The sequence below is a fragment of the Girardinichthys multiradiatus genome, chromosome 18, assembly GCF_021462225.1.
Source record: "Girardinichthys multiradiatus isolate DD_20200921_A chromosome 18, DD_fGirMul_XY1, whole genome shotgun sequence".
Taxonomy (NCBI): Eukaryota; Metazoa; Chordata; class Actinopteri; order Cyprinodontiformes; family Goodeidae; genus Girardinichthys; species Girardinichthys multiradiatus.
In genome coordinates, this window is record NC_061810.1 from 10,953,931 (window position 1) to 10,977,151 (window position 23,221).

Below are 23,221 nucleotides of genomic sequence, written 5' to 3' on the forward strand. Positions count from 1 at the left end.
ATCCAGTTTTCATTTTATTAAAAATGGCATGTCACAAATTATTTGTACCCCACTCATTCCTCAGTGGAAAAAAAATCTTTATTGGTATTACAGTAATCAAATGCGTTTATACAGATTTCTACTGGTTATAGACACTTTTGTGATTAACTCAGTTTTTGAGGTTGGAAGGCCTCCTCATCGTCACCCTAATGTTTAGGTCCCTTCATTGATTCTTCAGATTCAAATTGAGATTCTGCTGGGCCGTGCTAAATGTTATTAGCCTACTTCTTGTCAGAAACAAATACAGGGGTTGGAAAATGAAACTGAAACACCTGTCATTTTAGTGTGGGAGGTTTCATGGCTAAATTGGACCAGCCTGGTAGCCAGTCTTCATTGATTGCACATTGCACCAGTAAGAGCAGAGTGTGAAGGTTCAATTAGCAGGGTAAGAGCACAGTTTTGCTCAAAATATTGAAATGCAAACAACATTATGGGTGACATACCAGAGTTCAAAAGACGACAAATTGTTGGTGCACGTCTTGCTGGCGCATCTGTGACCAAGACAGCAAGTCTTTGTGATGTATCAAGAGCCACGGTATCCAGGGTAATGTCAGCATACCACCAAGAAGGACGAACCACATCCAACATGATTAACTGTGGACCCAAGAGGAAGCTGTCTGAAAGGGATGTTCGAGTTCTAACCCGGATTGTATCCAAAAAACATAAAACCACGGCTGCCCAAATCACGGTAGAATTAAATGTGAACCTCAACTCTCCTGTTTCCACCAGAACTGTCCGTCGGGAGCTCCACAGGGTCAATATACACGGCCGGGCTGCTATAGCCAAACCTTTGGTCACTCATGCCAATGCCAAACGTCGGTTTCAATGGTGCAAGGAGCACAAATCTTGGGCTGCGGACAATGTGAAACATGTATTGTTCTCTGATGAGTCCACCTTTACTGTTTTCCCCACATCCAGGAGAGTTACGGTGTGGAGAAGTCCCAAAGAAGCGTACCACCCAGACTGTTGCATGCCCAGAGTGAAGCATGGGGGTGGATCAGTGATGGTTTGGGCTGCTATATAATGGCATTCCCTTGGCCCAATACTTGTGCTAGATGGGCGCGTCACTGCCAAGGACTATCGAACCATTCTTGAGGACCATGTGCATCCAATGGTTCAAACATTGTATCCTGAAGGCGGTGCCGTGTATCAGGATGACAATGCACCAATACACACAGCAAGACTGTTATGATTCTGGCACGTCTGCACTACCCTGTCTCCCTGGCTGCAATCAGCAGATGAGATGCACCTGGTGGCTGCTGCAGTGTAGTGCAATCTGTGGCATGCCATACACCTGTGTCTTCCCTGATATAAACTGACTCTGACAAGCAGATGGTGCCAGATTTTTGAAAGCCATCGTGTGAGTAGATATCCAGCGTTCCGTCCTGTCCGATCATTGTTTCTTGACCTTGTCTTGCCTCTTGGATTTTTGCCTCTCTGCCTGCTCCCTGTCGGACTATTTGGATTTTGGTTTTCGACCCTGTTTCCTGCATCTGGTTTATGCCTCTGCCTGCCCCTTGCCTGACGTCTCTTGTTCCGATCATTGACCCTGTTTCTGTCCTCGGATTATTCAGCCTGAAGTCACCTCTTACCTGCGCTGTGGAGATCACTGCCTGCCACCCACTGATGTTTCCCCTCTGGGTTTCAAGTTCTACTCAAGACAAAAGCAGTGATTCCCGGAAGCTGTGTGGAGTTTTACCTGAGTGACGTTTTCCTGTGGCTGAATAAACCTTTTAAATTTTCAGTACTGTGTCTGGCTGAATCTTGGGTCCGCTTGTTTCTGATCCGTAATAAAGACTGGTGAAAGATTGGTTTGATGAACATGAAAGTGAAGTTGAACATCTCCCATGGCCTGCACAGTCACCAGATCTAAATATTATTGAGCCACTTTGCGGTGTTTTGGAGGAGCGAGTCAGGAAACGTTTTCCTCCACCAGTATCACGTAGTGACCTGGCCACTATCCTGCAAGAAGAATGGCTTAAAATCCCTCTGACCACTGTGCAGGACTTGTATATGTCATTCCCAAGACGAATTGACGCTGTATTGGCCGCAAAAGGAGGCCCTACACCATACTAATAAATTATTGTGGTCTAAAACCAGGTGTTTCATTTTCATTGTCCAACCCCTGTATATCAGTAAAACTAAACCTAAATCTAACAGGGTTCTAAATAATGTGTTTAACTCTGTTTAACTTGTCTAGCTTTGTATTTGTAAAGTTGTACTGATCCGTGATCTATCTCAGTGTAACTTGGTTTAATGAACTATGGTTGATAGTAAAATAGTCTATATTGTTCTTCCCTGGTTTTAAAACCGGATTTGTATATATTTTTGAAGACGTCTCCACCATCTCCAGGAGCTGTTCCACTTGAGTTGTGTCACTAGTGTTTGCATCACAGACATGGTGCCGGTGGTCACACAAGTCCAGCACCCACTGCAGAGACTCTCCTTTCTTCCTGATGTAACTCTCAATTGTCCTTTCCTTCAGCATGTCTCCATAGGTGAACAGCACCACAGTGCTCCTCCAGACTTTGTCCCCCAGCACACTGAGATATGTCTCCACAGCCTTTCTGTCTTTCTCTGCAAATGAATCCACAGGAACAGCCAGTAGGAACATCACTTTGCTTCCAGCAGGACAGAACGATGAGCTCTGTAGGATCTCTCTCTTCACCTGCTCAGGATTAGCCTGAGCGAACAGACTCCAACCAGGGGTGTCCACCACCGTCACAGACCACCCTGATATTTTTGCTTGGCCTGCAGAGCATCGAACTGTCTTTGTGTCCATCTGAAACTCCTCTCTGCCCAGCATCATGTTGCCTACGGAGCTCTTCCCTGATTTTCTCCTTCCCAGCAGGATGAGGGTGAGTGCTGGCTTCAAACCATCTGTGCCGACTGTGAATCCTGCAGTTACACAGACTGCAGTCAGGTTCTTTCACACATATCTCAGCGGTGTTATCAGCTGTCTGAAACAACACAGTAAAATGTCAGGCTTACCTCTTCGCCATAGTGAGCCAATGTTTTGCCTTTGTCCTGGACGGCCATCATACACATTCCCCATCACTGCCATTTCTATCTCCTGTCGCCTCGTGTTCCTCCATTGCTCCTCCCTGAGCATTGCTCCTCCTCTTTTCTCTGAAGCTTCTGCCATCTTCTGGATCTTACTAAAGAGCTCACTAACATGAGGCTGTGCCATACTGGACTGGCTGTACATAACCTGGTACCGGTTCCCACATCGCTCCAGCAGCCACTGCAAAGTCCCACCCTGTCGACGTATGTGCTCTTGGATTGGGAGGGCTCCTGTAGGACAGAGACTTTACTGTTCAAACTGTGATGATAATGGTTACAGCTAATAAAAAATTATCTTTTTCCAGAAAATTTAAATATTAAAAATATTACATAACATTACAATAAAGCTTTTTAATGCAGAAATGCTATGTTATGGTCTACACAGTCACGAGGAAGACTGCTGACTTGACAGGTGACCAGCAGACAGTCATAGCTGATACATTTGATGTTATAAGGTCACTGCTAGTAGCTGGCTGCTACTACTCACAAAAAGTTAGGAATATTTGGTTTTTTGCAGAAATTTCAGGATGAACCTAAACTGCACTTTAACCTTTACAATTTAACTTTTGTGGCCTTCTCTAAACCTTTGAATGCTCATGTCCAACTGTTCGGTGTTTCAGTATTTTTGCACAACTGGATGAAGGCAGGATTCCGTTTTTGATCAATAGGTCCACCAATAAATGTTCTGATTCAATCAGAGTTGGTATTTAAACAGTCCTCCTCATCATGCTGTTCACATTTTGACATTATGGGATCCAGATGTCACCTAACAGTTGATCAACAGTACCTCACCATTGCAAAGCTTCAAACAGGATGTTCTCAGCTGGAAGGGACCACTGAGCTTTAAGTGTCATCAGGAGGTTGCAACAGAGATATAGAGAAACTGGAAGAGTCACAGAAAGGCAAAAGTGGACATCCTTTGGTCACATTCCACAGTGATAACTGCTTCATTGTGAACAGTGTCCTGAGAAACTGGATGATGAATGCCACTCAACTGCAGAGACATTTAGGGGGGGTCAGAGGCACACAAGTGTCACGTCAGATCATTTGAAACCATTTCCGTCAGCGTGGTCTTCATACACAGATGATCACACCACCAGACACAGACATCATCGCCTTGCATGGGCCAGGAAGCATTTACGCTGGACGAGGGACCAGAGGACCTCAGTGCTGTTTTCTGATGAAAGTCGATTCACGGTGAGCAGAAATGACGGCCGCCAATGATGTTGGAGACATCAAGGAGAGCGCCATGCATCACCCACTGTTGTCACCAGATGAGCCTATGGTGGTGGTGTGGGCAGGTGTGTCTAGTTGGAGCCTCCCATGCAATGCATGGCAGGCCCCTATTATTATTTACCTGGTCAAAACCTATCCACTTTAATGCGGCCCGAACCGCAGCGCGCACCGCCACAATATATACATCAAAACGTCCGGCTCGGTCCCAGGAGGTGTGCTATTACTTTTATTGGCGTTTCGAGTTACTATGGCGACGTAATTTACGAAAAACCACCCACCCAAAATCCCCATAGGAATGAATGGAGTCAGGGGCGAAGGAATCCTCAAAATTCACTGTTTTTGAGGTTCTACTGTATCGCCATACTTTCACCTAGAAACACAGTTTGACTTTCAGTTTGTAGAAAAATCCGCCGGTTCTTCAGAAGTGAAAACGGTTTGTTGATAACTGCTACGGTTTCTCTAAAATCTGACTCCAAGCGACACAAAGTTTGCAAGAAAATCACACTCTTAACAGTGGAGATGGCAGTTACTAGAGTGTAGAAAGAGGGGATTTTCCCAGGAAAAATGAGTTTCAACTGGCCCTCACGGCCACAGATTTCCCTCTACAGTCACAATTTTCGGTCAGATTGTAGGGCCGGGCCTCTGCTTTCACACAATAATTTCAAAATTGTTCTAGGTCTCATAGTTCTCTGTCAAAACCCCCTCGATCGCCAAGACTCACAGGAATTCTGTAGGGCTCCCATGTATTTTCAATGAGAGTTTGACCAGTAATCCATGAGTGACAGCATTTCTTTCCATCATCCTATTTTATATTGTGAATGACATAGAGCTATGAAAATCTCCATGATTGGGGACGAGGGATAGCTGTCGCTCACAGTTTAAAAACATTTCAAATACCATGTACAGTTTCCGAGATATTAGACTTTGTTCGGGAGCATGTTCAGGCATTTTTGTCTTTTTCTCCATTTTCCTCCTCTTTTCACCCAGTGTTGTGTCTTTATTATTATATTTTCACTAATAAAGGATGAATATTAATGTTCCCCTGTCCGTTCTGATAAAAACGGTCCAGGAATGACATCGATCGCCCCTACGGTTTCAGAGTTATGGCCAGTTGTTCGGGAGCATGCGCCTCCATGTTATAATGCCTAGACCAGGGGAGACAGAGAGAGAGGTGCTGCGTGAGTGACAAACAGCAGGTGTCAAGTTACACTGACGCTCTTTGCTGATTGGCTGATTCATTCCTCACTGTTCTATTTATAGCTCTGTGTATCTCCTACTGTATATGTCTGGATGTGATTCTGTCTTTCTTTCTGCCTCTCTGTGTCTCACACACAGACACACACCCACACACACACCCACACACACACACACACACACTCACACACACCCACAGACAGACACACACCCACACACACACACACACACACACCCACACACCCACACACAGACACACCCACACACACACACAGACCCACACACCCACACACAGACACACCCACACACACACACAGACCCACACACAGACACACCCACACACACACACAGACCCACACACACACACACACCACACACACACACATCCATCTATCTTTTTAAGGACTTTCATTGACTTCCATTGATTTTCATTCATTTCTATGGCTTAAACATGACCCGACCCCTAACCCTTTGACCATCTTCATAGGAGGCAACTACATGGCGGCCATTTTGTGCATGTACTGCTGTTTCAACACCCAGACAACTGTGATTAACCCTAAAGGGCAATTTCTTTCATCACCCTTCCATGCTTACTAATGATTAGCTCTGTGTATCTCCTACTGTATATGTCTGGATGTGATTCTGTCTTTCTTTCTTCCTCTCTGTGTCTCACACACAGACACACACCCACCCACACATAAAGGGCAATTTCTTTCATTAACCTTCCATGCTTACTAATGATTTTTGAAAGCTGATAATAGCATACACAATGATTTCAGAAGAGCACTAAAACTTTCAAAATAAAAGCCTCAACCTTCCATAATTATTATTGATTTTTTTAAGCTGATAACAGTATACACAATGATTTTGGAATAGCAAGCAGGTTCTATATAACTAGTGGAAGTAACCCAGACCTGAAAGACAACTATACTGGACTTTCAAAATAAGACAAAACAGGCTCTGCAAAATAAAAGCCTTTACATTTTAAACAATAGATCATTGCAGCACTGGGCTTCACACTAATGTTGGAGCTCATCCAGTGTTGGAAATTGGACTATGGTGGACATTTGAAATAATGCCTTCTGAAACTTTCAAAATAAAAGCCTCAACCTTCCATACTTACTAATGATTTTTTAAGCTTATAATAGCATTCATAATGATTTTTAAATAGCAAGCAGGGTCTATATAACTAATGGAACTAACCCAGACCTGAAAGTACAGCCATGCTGGACTTTCAAAATAAGACAAAACATGCTCTACAAAATAAAAGCCTTTACATTTTAAACAATAGATCATTTCAGGACTGGGCTTCACAATAATGTTGGAGCTCATCCAGTGTTGGCCTTTTAAAATAAGGCTTACTGAAAATTTCAAAATGAAAGCCACAGTCTTCCAGAGTTACTAGTAATATTTTAAGCTGATAATAGCATAGAAAATAGCACAGACCCGTCTAACTTTCTTCTGAAATTTTCTAGTTAATATTACTGCTCAACACTGTGTGAGTGGTACAGTGTCATGCCCATACAACCTGAATAACAACATTAATCCAGTCATTGGTACCCAGCATGAACAACACAGACCTAATATCATCTTCAACAACAATGTTCCAGCTCATTGAGGTCACATCATTAGGGAACAGCAGCTGGAGACTCGGTACCTTGAATGAAGAGGCCTGCACCTTCTCCAGACCTGAATCCCATAAAAAGCCTACGGGAGCCTGCATATAATGTAGCAACACTTTCATAAACAGACGTTGCATATCCTATATAAGTGCTGAGAAACAGTTTATTCAATCCAGATATTATAATAGTCCTTTCACAAAACCCTTTAAGTCAAGGCATTGATGCTTTCTCACCATTTATGTGTTTTCTTAAAGGACTGTCAGACAGTTGTCCGTTGTCCGTGCAACCAGCTGGGATTAAAAAGAGAAAACACACCAAGGCTGCCATGGTGAGGTCACTTGTTTGATGAGGCATACTGAAGTTAGCCAAGATAGATCATTGAGTTCTGTGGAGTTCTGGAGGCGTTGATGGTAAGTAGTCTGATGTATCTCGTACAGATGGTTAAAATTAGCGGCATATTTTTGATATGTGCCACATGCCGGTGTGGCGTGTTGGGTTGTAATGTTTTGGAGATGTCTGACACAAACTTATAAAATCAGTATGGACCCTCCTGAGATTCACCCCACGCCTCCTGTGGTTTTACGATGTTATTGTCATTTGTAAAAGTTAACATCTATACGGAGCATGACCAGCTCAGTTGGTGGTTTATGACTGGCCAAAGGCTGCTGGTCTTTATGGGTTTAACATGGAACTGTTTTGTGAAAGAGGCCTATTTTAGACTTGTGGCAGCCATTCTGGATTTCAGTTGTTCTCTCTGGGTCGGGGGTCAGACTTTGCGTAAAGCAGAGAAGTTCAAGTATCTTGATGTCTAGATCATGAGTCAAGGTGGCATGGAGACGGGGAGATGGATAGACTGGGGACTCATCTGCTGTAATGCAAATGCTGCTCCATCCATCAGTCAATTAAATTAAATAAATATGTATTTATATAGCACAATTAAAACAACCTCAGCTGACCAAAGTGCTGCACAATAGTTATAATAAATAATAATAATAATAGGTATAAAATAAAAATAGGGAATAAAATGAAATTAATATCAAAATTAGCAATAAAATAACAATAAAAGTAACAGTTAAAGTAACAAACCAAGATATACTCAATTTCAATTAAATAAAAAGAATTTCCCAATTCTGGGCTCAATAAAGTACATAATTCTTATCATATTTCAGCTAATGTTGAAGGCAAGGAAATAGAGATGCGTTTTCTATGTCAAGAACCGAGCCAAAAAGCCTACTGATCTACCTAGAATCCAAGCCCAACTGTACTCATAAGAGACGGAGCACGACTGAAAGAACAAGTTCCTAAATGTTAGTGGTTGAAGTAGCTACCTCTGTAGGGTGACATGACTCAGTACGGATGGACGGACGGACGGAGTTTTGGATGTGATTTTTCAAATTTGGAATTATAAAGTTTAAAAATATTTTTCTGCTTGGAGTTTGCATTTTCTCCCTGTGCATTCGTGGTACTCCGGCTTCGTCCCACCGTCCAAAAACATGCCTGTTAGGTTAATTGGTCTCTCCAAATTGCCCTTAGGTGTGTGAATGAGTGTGTGCATGGTTGTTAGTGTGTTGCCCTGCGATGGACTGGCGACCTGTCCAGGATGTACCCCGCCTCCTGCCCATAGACTGCTGGAGATAAGCACCAGCTTCACCACGACCCACAATGGAAGAAGTGGTATAGAAGACGACTGACTGACTGAAAAATATGCAGCATCATTTCTTCATTGAGGCTATGGTTATAATAAAATAGCATGTTAGATATACTAGAACAGACAGCTAGATGCAGATTTAGAATGTGCAGTGAGGTAAGGATATCTGCTCAAGAGTTGGGAACCCATTTTAAAACACTAATCACACTGAGAGAAGGTTCTGTTCAGGGCTGCTTTGGACCCCACTTATATTTCTCTAACATTCCGAGGTTCTTGATAAGTTGTTGTATCCCTGAGAGGAAGTTCATTGAATCTCTAATCAAACTGCCTCTGTATCCCAGTTCAGGATAATACTAGGAATTAACAGAACCAATCCAATGTCTACTATCCAACCTTTCCTGATAATGACAGTGTAGTCAATTTTATCCACTTTCAACTGATTGTTTACCTAATTTGTCCCCATGAGTGAACAGGATGATAACTCGCTGCCAGAGGGGTGTTTCAAGCAGTTTGAGCTGGGCTTCCATGGCCCAACACTCCTCCTGACCAAACATGGAGGAGGTGGGCAGTACCAGTAGGATGGCATCAGGTCCCGGGTGGCAGAGGGCCAGAGCTCTCTTCAGCTCCTTAGACACTCTGTGTGGAGTAGTGGAGTGGGTCAGCCATCCTGGGGTGTCCACCACTGCAACCTGGTGGATGAAATTCAAAGTTAGTATCAGTGAACTTCAGTTAAAGTGAACAAGGCTGTAAACTGAGATATTTGCCTGTAACCCAAAGACGGTGGCGTTCATCTTGCAGCTTCGGGTGGTTTTCTTGTGAAAGGCTCTTCTGGACAGGATGGCATTTCCTGCTGAGCTCTTCCCACTTTCGCTCTCACCCAGTAACAGTATAACCAGTTGGGACTGAGTTGAGTTGGAACCTGACCAACAGTTAGTATTTCTAAGTCACAGACACAAATACAGGCAGCAATGTTCTATAGAAACAGATGGAAATACCTTACCATACACGCGGGCCATGTGAAGCCCCTGGGTTTTTAGTTACTTAGATAGTTCTCCAAAAACAAATCCAAATAGGGAACAATCCTGATCTTTCTTGTCTGTAATTCCTTCTGAGTATTAAATCCCTGCACATGTCAACACTGTTCTGTGGAACTGCATAAATCAATTTCATATTTTATGAAGGCTCATGGTTCCAAGGTTCACAGCTGAGGACTTCCAAAGAAGTGGCTGATAAATGCGCGCACTCGCACATACACTCACACACACACACACACACACACAAACTCTTGTTTTGCTATATGTAGTGAGGACCATGTGTTGACTCCCATTGACTTCCATTGATTTTCAGTCATTTCCAACCCTTTCTATGCCCTAACCCTGACAATAACCCTAAACCTAACCATTACCAGTGCTTACCTAACCCTAACCTTAACCTAAAGTCAATTCATACCTTAGTCCTAAACCTAACCGTTAGCAAAATAGGTCGTGATGACCAGCAAAATGTCCTCACTTTGGTACAAACGGTCCTCAATCAGATGGTGAAATCGGGAAAATGGTTCTCACTGTGATGCCAAGACAGGAACACACACACACACACACACACGCGGGTCACTGTAACATTAGAATCACAGGCTGAAGAACTGGAAACGGATATACAGTGTTGTGAAATAGGATTTGCTCCCTTTAGGATTCCTTTCTACTTTTATTCATTGTCTTACATAAATATTTCACATCATCAAAGAATAATACATATTAGACAAAGAAACCCTGAAAAATACAAAAGTAGTTCTTTATATGTTCTAATTTAATAAAGGCAACAAGCTATCCAACCCAACCTGGCCTTGTGTGAAAAAATGCTGAAGTGATCTTCGTCAGGATTTTCAGCTAGAGAGTAGAGTTCACGGTTCCATCAATTACAGGAAGTTGTGCTGATCCAGCAGTGGCAAAGCAGCCCCACACCATCACACTACCAACCCGTGTTTACTTTGTAACTTTTTTATGTAGTGTTAGTGGTATGTTAGATGTAGGGGGGACACACCTTTCAAAAAGTGCCACTTTTGTCTTGTCTGTCCACAGAATATTTCCCCAAAGGTCTTAGGGATTAACAGGATGTTTTTTGGTGTCTAGGAGACGACCCTGCGTTCCTTTAGGTCAGCAATCTCTTTTATCTTTGAACTCTCCCACAGAAACAATCTTTGCACCAGTTTTGTTCTTGTTGTGGATTATGTCTTTTACAGTTGTTCGTTGGGAGTCCCAAAGCCTTAGAATTGGCCGACTTGATAGACTTTGTTTCTGTTTTTGGAAGTGTAGAATATAAACTATTTATGTGTGTAATATTAACTATCTCTGTGTGTAACTGACATGTGTACATAGAGCATAGGGGGGGGGGGGGGGGGGGGGGTCAAGCTTAGGGAGTGAAGCATAAAAAGTGCAAGGTCCTTGGGGAGGGAAGTAGAGAATCCAAAGTCATAAATTAGTGAAGGACAAGGAATCACTGATGGGGGAGAAGAAGACAGGGGAGAACAGTGCACAGAGAGGGCAAGGTCATAAATTGGGCCAGAAACGATAAGTTTGTTATAAGAGAAGAACCAGAAGTACTCCTTATTTGGATATGAGGTTATATGGTTGCTGGGGAGATATCCACAGATAGAATGATTGTGTATGTGTACTGCATAGCAGCGAGGGGTATATAAAGGTATTTGTGGCCCCTCCAAAACGGACAACACACAGACGTTTCCAGGTACCAGTGTAAGTGTGTGTCTCCTCTCTGAATTCAGATTGGTTTTTTATAAACTTGTGGAAACGTACAACTGATCTCTGACTGAGGATTGTCCTTTGGGTGCCAAATAAAAGAATCAATGAGAGGTGAGGAGTAATGTAAGAGTTAACTGACGGCCAGTAAAGTTTTCCTACCTCAACAGAAGGCTTTAGACACGGGCATGATGAGCTTCTTTTGGAGATTTTTTTAGTCAACCTCATGCTGTCTGACAAGAACTATTAAAAGTGGTTTCCTGATTCTACAAGTCTGACTGTAATTAGGCCTGGGTGTGGCTAGTAAAATTAAATTAAAAATGTGGTGACAGTGCTTTTCACAGAGGGCCAGGATGGTTTGGATAACGTTTTGCATTTTGTATTTGCCCAGATTGTCTTTGCCGGACATTATTTTTTTTGATGAGCTGAAACATTTTAGTTTGACCACCCTTCTTAGATTGATGGGCAGCAACAGTTGCCCATCAAAGGGTGGGATCATAACTGTGTTTCTCTGTGATTTCACCAGTGTGATGGGCATGAAAACAAGGAGGGCCACATGATGGAGAACCAGCATGGAGGACAGCTCTGACTGTATGAAGAGTGTCCGCTAACTTTAGGTTAGATTTAATCATTTTAGAACTTGTTAAAGACCTAATCAAATATATTTAGTTTTATACATAAAACACAAAAGAAAGATGGCGTACATTTGTTATTAGAATGATTTTGTATGTAAATCAATCTGTTATTTTAAATGGACTCTATCATATCACATGTTGCAGATCTAATAATGGGCTTACTTCCTTTTCTCTTAGAAAATGCCATGTGCAGGAGAGGTTTTGCATCTAAAGATGACAAATTGTCTACAACCAGAATTTGTTTAGCTATCCTCCACCTGTCCAATAGAGGGCACTCTTACCAGCTTTTATGGCACCACCTGTTCCAGTCAGCAAAATGAATCTAGCCTCCATCCCCAAATAAGGACACATTGTAAAACCACTGTGTTGTTGACTTTTATTTATATATATCTATGTATTTATATAGTACTGCCACTGTTAAAAACTGTGACTCATCACATCATCACCTGTAAGCATAAATAAGAACTTTTTTTTCTCTCTTGAAACCTGGTAAATAAACCAACTGAAAACAGTTATGGGTCATTTTCAGCACCATTGAATAGTACATTCTCTATATTGCATCAAGATATAAAAATATACAGATATAGTATTTCGTCTTCGTGAAAACATTCTTTCTGTGTTGTTCAATGGTATGAAACAAGAGAGGAAGAAAAGAGCCAATCCTTATGATGAGGATTGTTACCATTATTATTGTTTCTATAACCTCATCCTCATGAGAGCCTCACTGGACTGTCCATCCGTTCATTCATTCACAGCACTTTGTAAAGCATCAGTAGCAGCCACACGTGGGAGAAACAAATGAAATAAAACACAAGTGAAACATTTACAGTGCCTCCAGCCCTCCCGACCGCTCTTAGTGAGAGACAGAGTGAAAAAGATGCAGACAGACATGGGAGTGTTGCAGTGCAGTGGGAGGGAGGGAGGGGCGATGTGGGAAAACCAAGCACATCATAACAAGTCCTGTTCCAGTCATTCTAAGAAAGGTTTATCCACATTTCAAAGATAATGCTCATGGTGCTTTGCAAATAACCCTGCCCCCACCGCATGGCCTGAAAGACAAACAAATATGTACTCAAACGAAAAACAACAGAAGAAGTCAGGTTTAATCATCTGAGGCAAACGAGACGAGTAAGAAGAGTTGAAGGCGCAGTCAGGATGAGAGTTTGGTTTGCAGTGCATAGAGAGGGACTTCTGACATGGATTCACCTGGTTGCTTGGTGCACTGGGGTTATTGCCCTGTTTTTTGCTGCACACACACACACACACTAAACACACGCCTGCAGTCAAGATGAGCATGACACAGCAGTATAAACAGACACAGAGAACAGAGCTGGTGGATCAGATTCCTGTGGAGTCCATGGTGTTCTCCTCTCCACCTAACAGTGGGGGGGGGTCTTCATATGTGTTTGTGAAGAACTAATGTCCAAAAACAAATGTCCATCCATCTGTGTGTCAGACAGAGCAGAGCCATGTCCTTCAGGAGTCCTCACATCCGCGAGGAGGTAGCCAGCTCGTAGAACAAGACGTAGGCGTCGCTGCTGCGCACTTGGCTGGACGACATTGGCGTTACTCTGAAAAGAAAGAGAGAGAGGCCACTCAGATGTGATACACTGCATGCTGGGATGGGAGAGGCATCTTCTTAAGCTTGTACCCTGGGTTTCTAAGTCTTATATGACTCTACACTGGGACCGTTCAGAGCTGATGATAACACATCCAGGCGGATCCAATCACAAGTGTTCACAACTGGCACTAAATGCTCCCAGAGTGACCATGTGATCTTCTATGTTGGTATGGTGACCCAACCTGGTGATATCACTTCCAACACTAATGTGAAGATCAACCATCCCTCCACTGACGTGTCCCAGTAATTCACTCATCAGTATTTTCATTGTAAAGAGCCCAACAGTCCACTCTGGCAGAACTTTAAACCTGACAAAGTTTGGTCTGGTACCAACAGCATACAGTTGTAAGGTGCCTTGCAAAAATATTCCTCCTTCTTAAGCTTTTCTACATTTTGTCACATTACAGCCCTAAATTTAATGTATTTTATTGGGATTTTAAGGCACACGGACAGAAAGTAAAGCCTGACTGTGAAATGAAAGGAATAGGGATACATGGTTTTAAATCTGAGAAGTGTTGCATGGATTTGCCACCTTTCACTGCAACAACAGCAAAAGGTGGCAACGTCCAGTCAAATTTCAAGCCTTTAAAAGATTCAATTTAGGTTTAATCTTTGACTGGGCCATTCTAAAACATGGTTTTGCTTTGACCTAAACCATTCCAGTGTTTAGGGCTGCTGTCCAGTTAGAAGTTGGACCTCTGTTTTCTTCCAGGATTTCCTTATATTTAGCTCCCTCCATCTTCCTATAAACTCTGACCAGCTTGCCTGCCCGTCAAAGAAAAGAATCCCTCCAGCATAAGGCTGCCACCACCATCTTTCATGGTGGGGCTGATGTCTTCAGGGTGATATAAAGTGTTTTAAAGCATTTTAAATGAAGGCCCAGCGCTGCTCTGGTTCCATCAGAGCAAAGCACCATCTTTCACATGTTTGCTGTGTTTCTACACATCTTATGGCTCACTGCAAACAGGACTTCTTACGGCTAACAATAGGTTTTTTCTTGGCCAGATTAGTGTTGTAAACGACATATCGGGTGACAGCTTTTCCCACCTGAGCAGTAGATATCTGCTGCTCCTCCAGAGTTACATGGGCCTCCAAGCTGTTTCTTTGATCACTGCTCTCCATGCCCAGTCTAGTTTTGGTCGAAGACCATGTCTTGGTATGTCTGCAGTTGTGCCAAACATGTTCAGATGATGTATTGAACAGGGAGATGTTCGAAGCTTGGGGTATCGCTCAATAACCTAACGTCTGGTCTGTCTGTTCTGTTTTCCTTGGTCTTCATGATGCTGTTTGTTCACTAATGTTCTCTAATAAGCCTCTGAGACCTTCACAGAACAGCTGGAGTTATACTAATAAATTACACATAGCTGGACTCTATTTACTGAATTGGTGACTTATAAAGCCAAATGATTGTCTTTTATTTAGGGGTATCGAAGGGGGCTGAATCTAAATCCATGTTATATTTGTTTAGATTCTGCTGTTGCATTGGTCTATCACATTAGTCACTTATTTTGGATGTTATTGACCTCCGGTATGAAAGTGGTGTTATTGTTGACCCGAACATGCCCTTTAAGTCCTATATCAAACACCTCCTATATTTCACCTCCAAAATAATGCCAAAATGAGAAATTTCCTGACCTGGAAAGAATCTTTAGACGACATTCATTGTGAACTGGCTCTACATAAATAAACTAAACTGGATTTATAAATCTCAATAAAATACATTGAAATCTGTGGCTGTAATGGTAAAAAAATGAAAAAGTTTAAGAAGCAAAAATACTTTGCTCTGTGTGGACACACCAGATCAGTCTCAATGTTTGCTGTGTGATTGCATCTGAACGTGTCCTCAAACTGTGCCTTCACACCTGGATGTTGAGCGGTTAAACTGTAACCTGACCAGCCAGGTCTAAAGAAGCTCCTCAGATCTTACTGTGATGATGTTTAAACCCACCTAGAGTCATTAAAGGTGTACCATTCTCCCGAGCTGGGATTGCGACAATAGGCTGTGTAGTGACCTCCCATGGTTGTGCCTGAGTGGTTGGACACTGCATACAGGTTGTATACTGCATTTGCTGCAAAAAGAAAGACAGAATGTTTGAGTTAATGCATACAAACATAATGTAGTGGCATGTTTATATATCACAATAAAACATTTGTTTCTGCCATTATTTAAGTTAGTCTTTATATCAGGGAGATTGCTTACTGCTGTTTCCGGAGGCAAACTCTCGAAGGTCGAGGTCCTTCATGGGGAAGTTAACAAAGGTGGACAGTTTGCTGGTTCGTCGTGCCTCAGAGAAGCGTTTCAGGTCTGCAGTGGAAGGAGAGTCAAGGAGCAGTAGCTCTCTGGTCACATCACCATACAGACCGCATGCAGCCCTGTTTAAACGATCTCTCCTTGCATCCTGTAGCCACAGAGGCTTTTAAATAAAACACGTCGCCTGTTTGATTAAACAAAGTAGCTACAGTTCTCAGCAGCTTCCTTCAGCTTCTTAAATTCTATGGGTCTTCTGACCCAAAGTTCCTCTTGATGCCTGATGAAAGCCATTGGAAACTCGAAGAAAGGATACGCAGCACTAGGATCTTAGGAAACTTCTGTAGCGTGAACTTCTTAGTGCACCTCCTCCTGGCTTTACATCTGTAGCACGTCTGCAGAGTGGAAACAGAGGAAGTTGAGTCAGTGGCTGCAAACAGCTGCACACAGCTGGAACATGAAGCCATTTAAGGGCTGGATTTAAAGATGAAACACAAACGAAGTTCCACCATCAGGTTTGTTACATAAAAAAATGAAACAAACTTTTTAAAATCTGTATCATTCACCAACACAGCTAAACCTCTGCATGTGAGCAACTGCCAGACCTGCTGAAATCAAAAAAGGTTAAAAGCTAAATACAGCAAGAGGAGGTGGGAAGTGCTGAGTGGAAAGGATTTGGTTCTTCAAGCAAGACATCAAATGAACTGGTTGGTGTCCATGAAGCATTTTAAACTGAATACATTTTTACAGTATATTTGATAGAAATATGCACTTTAAGAAAAGGCCTTCCTAGCATGACAACGTTCTGAATTTGTCCCGTAGAAAAAGCCTCAGCAAAAATACAACAGCTCCCCCTGCTGTTATATTTTTGCTGGTGAAGTATTTGCTTTAATTATTTACTACAAGTTATAAAAAAGAATTGGGGTGGGGAAACTCTTTACTGGGATACCCTTAATGAAGACACGGCAACTGATTTCATTTCTATTTGTGCTCAGAAATGTTTAAACAAAGTAAAACATTTTAGTTTGTGCTGCAGTTTAGAAAACGTTCATGAAAATTGAGTTCATACTTGTACAGAATGGGCCGGAACATCATAAGATCCAATCCCAAGCTCTGTGTCAGCGAATGGCAGCAAAGTACACCAGCCTCAGAGAGGAGTACTACAACAGCCTGTTGTTGCTATGGATACCTACCGGCTTCTCATCCCCATCAAGGACGTCCTCTTTGGTGAAGAGCCGCATGCAGTCCATCAGGCTCACCTCACCGTAGCCCTTCTGAGCAGAAACACAGATGCATTCACATTATCAAGCACCAAAACCAACGTACAAGACGCACAATAAAACCCACAGAGCAAAGCACACAGAGAGACAGGAAAGAAAGCACAGAGTCTGTGTTAGATTGGTAGACAGAAGTCTAGATCTCTGCACTGCTGATTGTATAGAGAATGGTGTCTGGTTGTGTTAAGATGAGCAGAGTTCACATGTGTGCGTGTGCCCTCTAACCTTTGCGATAGGCAGAGAAAGATCCCAGAAGGGATCGAACACAGTGGAGCAGAAGCCACAGTGGCTGCAGGTCAGGGAGCTCTTCAGCTGCCCCACAAACAGATCTGGAACAGAAGAAAAGATTACAGCGAATGAACCTCCCTGATGACAGGATTAACAAATAGATACATGCAGAATATTGATCCTTCTCGTCGTCTTTCAGTGCTTGTTCTGTAACTCTTGCAAAGTATTACCACCCAAGCCAAAATAACAAACAATAAGCTGCAGTCTGCCAGGGATCCACTGTCATATGATCAGAAAAACAATGAATTCACATCTTGACTCACCAACTATTTTGCTGTCTTCTCTTTCCAAATATTTACTCCACATCTTCTTCCCCTTTTCTTCATCTCTGAAAGTAGAACATGAACAATCAGACCGCCACAGATTTAGGATGGGAACATGGTGGCTGCGTTCTCAAATAAAAACATATTTTATCATAAACACAAAAAGAGCAGAATTGTTTTTCTGAATTTAAAGAAATTTTCCTTTCAGGTCCCTGGTGGATAAACTACGGAAACTATCTCTACATACTGTAAAAACCTATGAATGGGTGTATAACTGTAAGTACATAGTCAGGGCTGTGGTAAAAATCTAGGCTGGACTATTGTGGGCAGATACAGATGAGGAAATTCGGTTCCTACAAAGTCTTTGGTCTGGCAGAAGGTCAAGCAAAGCAGGAGACAGCAATCTCACCAAAATGGATAAACCAAAATGTTTCACCAAGTTTAAATACAGCAAAGAAATCTTCCTAGAGAGGTCTTCCTGCAGTAATCAGTCTGAACTTTAATGGGCATGTAGATACCAACAAATCAGATTTTTCCCTGTTCATTAAATGTTCTTTAAAGCCCTTCAGAGATAGGTACAGATCTAATAGAGGTTAGAGACGTGATTTTATTTTCTTCATGTATTAAAACTAGTACTGTACTCAAGTAAAGGGCACCATATTTGTCCTGTTATGGTTTTTATTACATCTAATTGTTGAGTTGAATCAGAACTGACTAAAATCAACATCACAAGGTCAGAGGTCAAACAAAACCAGAAACTTGAATCAACCAATAAAAACCTGATCAGGTGCTTCTCTAACTGCTGCACTCTCCATGTTTTTATTGTGAAGAAGTGGAAGGATTCATTGCTTTAAAACAAAACCTAAAGGTCATACTTTCACTGGCAGAAAAGCAAACAAGTGTTGTTGTTGTTCAGTTGCATAATAAGTGATGCTGGTTTCTAACAAGTACGCTGAGAAACTGCTTGTTAGACTCAGGAGAGCTCAACATGAACCCTCAGGTGGTCTGACACCTCATAAAGGGTTGATTAGGTGAACCCATGGGACCTGACCTACTGTTCATCATGAAGATAGTGAACGCTGTGAGCACCAAATGCTCGCTACAGTTTAAACAAATCGTTTTTATCTAAGGTTTAGATCTTGGGGCAGAGATTATGGCGGATCCTTAAACAGTGACAGCCGAGGGAAAGTGGAGCTTAAGGTTCACAGAGAGGAAGTAGCTACACAAAACATGAAAGACTAATGAAGCCTTTCTGATTCATGTCATCTTGAGATGCACCAATCAGGCTTTTAATGGCCGATACCAGTGTCCCATTTTACATGAGGTTTGATTGGTGCTGGTTCAGATTGTCCTCAGAGTCTCATTGTCTGTGTAAGAACTTCCTGTGCACCACGCAGGTTGGCGTGTTGAGCCGCTCCAGACATTCAGAATGCAGAGGTGAATCCTCAGCACAGAGCGTCCGTGTACTGTAGCATGAGGGTAAGTAAGTAGTAGCCTCTGTGTGCAGAAAATATATGGTGCATGTCTACTGTAACTGGAGAACAAAGGGTGCATGCATAGAGAGGCAATGCTTTACTTCCAGCAGCATATCTTTGTAAGCCATTGAAATAAAAGGTAAGCAATAGCGTAATACTGTATGATGTATCATTTGTGTTCAATTCATGTTAATGCAAAGGTGATTAAATGTGAGAAATAATATACATAATGGGGCTGGGGGGTTCTTTAGCAAAGGTAGGCGTTCTGAATCAAACAACAAATGAAGGGATTCATAGAATATCCAAATGTAATCAGCAAAAACATATGTTCCCAACATGGGAGAAGAAGCTCTTTGTAATACGTTTATGAGTCAGAAAAGTGGGAGTTTTCAGCTTTGATGCATTAATGAACAGGAAAAAAAGAGTCATTTGCTGACTGATTGGTGCATCCCTTATGTTGTCACTGATTAGTGTCTGAATACTAACGGCAGATGATCGAAGTCCTCCACGGTGCCTCTCGGCCTTACAGTGACCCTGTTGACTTCGTTATGCAGGCCGTCCAGCAGGAACCGTAGGAACTCCTGAGCATCCTGTTGGCTGCAAGACACAGTTCCATACGTTCACTTTCTGATACTGAAACCTGCACCTGCATTCCTCTGTATGTTCTGGTACTTGTATTAGTACTGCAGCATTAAAGATTAAGAGAGACAGAGAAGTATGCCAGAGTCACGAAACATACTTGTATCCCACAAATCTTGGAGCATATCTCTGGATCTGGGTTTTGAATTCTGACGGGCTGACCGCCTCGCTGCTGGTCGACGTCCACATGGTTTGGATCAGCTTGGCAAATTCTACCAACACAAATACTGAGGTTAATCACACGACCGAAGGAAAACATACACCCACAGATAACACTGAGGTGCAACTCTTTTACCCTTCCTAAAAAACAGCGTTCGCCTCTGCAGCGATCACAGACATGTTTACCTCTTTGTCCCAAAAACATCTACTTACAAGCAGATCTAGTTCAGAGCAAACCAGCTGCTGTGTGCAAGGAGTTGTTGTCTTGGACTCTAGGGGGCCTGTGTGACTCATGTCTCACCTTCCATGAGGGCTGTGTTGGTGCGGCTGTTGTTGTTAAGGTCTCTGCGGTGCGAGTTGTGCAGGCAGTAGTCACGCAGACTCTGTGTGTTGCTCAGACACTGCAGGATACTATTCATGAAACACTGTGGGGTAAAAAAAAACTACATCAACTTAAACCAGATGAAAAGATTCTTTCTAAACCAATGGCCTAAAAAATCCCTTTAGACTTATTACTAATAACTGTTTATCTTTGCATCATTTCATTTAAAGGATTTCGCCACATTATCCAATGATTTTGCAAAACAGTCCTGAACCGTTTATTTCCACCATGTCCCATCCTGTGTAAAACGCTATCACACACATGGGAGCATGAAAAGTGTGTAAACAGTTCCATCACGTGCCTACGCAGGACACGTGATTTGGTAAGATCAACCCGGCAGCAGAGGCAGCAAACGACCTCTGCACTCCACAGATCAGAACGTCTGATTGAGTTACAGAACACACTCTGCATTTATTACAGGAGGCCTCCGTCTGCCCTGTTGCCAGGCAGACATTGTCCCGAACCACCTGACAAACTGCTCTCAGCATTTACAGTAACAGGACTGAAGGAGAACCGCAGGGCTGGAACCACATATTAAAAGTCTGTCTCGAGAAGCACTATCCAGTTGCTGTCAGCATTGTGACTGTCTGGAATAGCGCTGTGTCGGCTGTAATTAGCAGCCCTGGAGGTAAAGGTGTGCGCTTTAAGCTTAACACCATGTTGTAGCTGCATTTGAGACTTTTATTTTGAAAAAAGAAAGGAAGTAGTTCTTGAGTTGCTCTCTTGACAGACTGGCTGGCTGACAACACAAGTTGGTGTCTGCTTTGTAGCTTCCTATTGCTGCTAAAGAACTATTAAAGAACTATTTTGCAGTTCTTTATTAGGTCTGGACTGTATGGACTGTAGTTGGTCATGATTACGTCTAAAATACTTAAACCAGGGATGTCCAAAGTGTGGCCTGGGGGCCATTTGTGGCCCCTGGACTGATTTTGTGAGGCCTTCCAACTGCAATACAAATTTGGCCAGTCAGCACAGGTGGTTGAAGCACATACAGGTCCTTCTCAAAATATTAGCATATTGTGATAAAGTTCATTATTTTCCATAATGTCATGATGAAAATTTAACATTCATATATTTTAGATTCATTGAACACTAACTGAAATATTTCAGGTCTTTTATTGTCTTAATACGGATGATTTTGGCATACAGCTCATGAAAACCCAAAATTCCTATCTCACAAAATTAGCATATTTCATCCGACCAATAAAAGAAAAGTGTTTTTAATACAAAAAACGTCAACCTTCAAATAATCATGTACAGTTATGCACTCAATACTTGGTCGGGAATCCTTTTGCAGAAATGACTGCTTCAATGCGGCGTGGCATGGAGGCAATCAGCCTGTGGCACTGCTGAGGTCTTATGGAGGCCCAGGATGCTTTGATAGCGGCCTTTAGCTCATCCAGAGTGTTGGGTCTTGAGTCTCTCAACGTTCTCTTCACAATATCCCACAGATTCTCTATGGGGTTCAGGTCAGGAAAGTTGGCAGGCCAATTGAGCACAGTGATACCATGGTCAGTAAACCATTTACCAGTGGTTTTGGCACTGTGAGCAGGTACCAGGTCGTGCTGAAAAATGAAATCTTCATCTCCATAAAGCTTTTCAGCAGATGGAAGCATGAAGTGCTCCAAAATCGCCTGCTAGCTAGCTGCATTGACCCTGCCCTTGATAAAACACAGTGGACCAACACCAGCAGCTGACACGGCACCCAGACCATCACTGACTGGGTACTTGACACTGGACTTCTGGCATTTTGGCATTTCCTTCTCCCCAGTCTTCCTCCAGACTCTGGCACCTTGATTTCTGAATGACATGCAGAATTTGCTTTCATCCGAAAAAAGTACTTTGGACCACTGAGCAACAGTCCAGTGCTGCTTCTCTGTAGCCCAGGTCAGGCGCTTCTGTTGCTGTTTCTGGTTCAAAAGTGGCTTGACCTGGGGAATGCGGCACCTGTAGCCCATTTCCTGCACACGCCTGTGCACGGTGGCTCTGGATGTTTCTACTCCAGACTCAGTCCACTGCTTCCGCAGGTCCCCCAAGGTCTGGAATCGGCCCTTCTCCACAATCTTCCTCAGGGTCCGGTCACCTCTTCTCGTTGTGCAGCGTTTTCTGCCACACTTTTTCCTTCCCACAGACTTCCCACTGAGGTGCCTTGATACAGCACTCTGGGAACAGCTTATTCGTTCAGAAATATCTTTCTGTGTCTTACCCTCTTGCTTGAGGGTGTCAATAGTGGCCTTCTGGACAGCAGTCAGGTCGGCAGTCTTACCCATGATTGGCGTTTTGAGTGATGAACCAGGCTGGGAGTTTTAAAGGCCTCAGGAATCTTTTGCAGGTGTTTAGAGTTAACTCGTTGATTCAGATGATTAGGTTCATAGCTCGTTTAGAGACCCTTTTAATGATATGCTAATTTTGTGAGATAGGAATTTTGGGTTTTCATGAGCTGTATGCCAAAATCATCCGTATTAAGACAATAAAAGACCTGAAATATTTCAGTTAGTGTGCAATGAATCTAAAATATATGAATGTTAAATTTTCATCATGACATTATGGAAAATAATGAACTTTATCACAATATGCTAATATTTTGAGAAGGACCTGTAGAGCCTTTTTCAACACAAAGAATGTGTCTTTTAATAACCATACTTTTTGCATTGTATTTAAATTCATAGTAAATAGGAAAAT

The 23,221-nt window shown here is 42.5% G+C and overlaps 2 protein-coding genes across 9 annotated transcripts in view; both read right to left on the reverse strand.

The window, feature by feature from the left end:
• Positions 1–2,053: 2,053 nt before the first annotated feature.
• On the reverse strand, positions 2,054–9,482 carry LOC124884592 (GTPase IMAP family member 8-like). The gene is made up of 3 exons (XM_047392593.1): positions 9,251–9,482; positions 3,031–3,333; positions 2,054–2,937 (listed from the first exon to the last, which is right to left on the reverse strand). The coding sequence occupies exons 1-3, from the start codon at positions 9,354–9,356 to the stop codon at positions 2,273–2,275; spliced, it is 1,074 nt and encodes a 357-aa protein (XP_047248549.1). The 5' UTR covers positions 9,357–9,482; the 3' UTR covers positions 2,054–2,272.
• A 3,067-nt stretch (positions 9,483–12,549) lies between these two features.
• Positions 12,550–23,221, reverse strand: part of usp2a (ubiquitin specific peptidase 2a) — a 66,697-nt gene continuing 56,025 nt past the window's right edge. For 6 of the 8 annotated variants that reach the window (XM_047391569.1, XM_047391565.1, XM_047391568.1 and 3 more), the window contains 10 exons: positions 20,459–20,582; positions 20,099–20,210; positions 19,846–19,956; positions 17,885–17,949; positions 17,559–17,662; positions 17,250–17,330; positions 16,373–16,451; positions 16,009–16,113; positions 15,757–15,877; positions 12,550–13,758 (listed from right to left, as the gene is read on the reverse strand). In XM_047391569.1, the coding sequence (XP_047247525.1) occupies positions 13,674–13,758; positions 15,757–15,877; positions 16,009–16,113; positions 16,373–16,451; positions 17,250–17,330; positions 17,559–17,662; positions 17,885–17,949; positions 19,846–19,956; positions 20,099–20,210; positions 20,459–20,582 (987 nt within the window). In that variant the 3' untranslated portion in view covers positions 12,550–13,673. The remainder of the gene's footprint in view (positions 13,759–15,756; positions 15,878–16,008; positions 16,114–16,372; positions 16,452–17,249; positions 17,331–17,558; positions 17,663–17,884; positions 17,950–19,845; positions 19,957–20,098; positions 20,211–20,458; positions 20,583–23,221) is intronic. The other 2 variants (XM_047391570.1, XM_047391573.1) reach the window with 1 other exon arrangement.

Excerpts from the sequence above, each read along its gene's own strand:
- LOC124884592 (XM_047392593.1), bottom strand. The coding sequence starts at position 9,356 with ATGTTTGGTCAGGAGGAGTGTTGGGCCATGGAAGCCCAGCTCAAACTG. Across the intron at positions 3,334-9,250 it reads CACTCATGGGGACAAATTAG|GAGCCCTCCCAATCCAAGAG; the intron begins GTAAACAATCAG and ends TCTGTCCTACAG. Across the intron at positions 2,938-3,030 it reads TGGCTCACTATGGCGAAGAG|GATTCACAGTCGGCACAGAT; the intron begins GTAAGCCTGACA and ends GTGTAACTGCAG.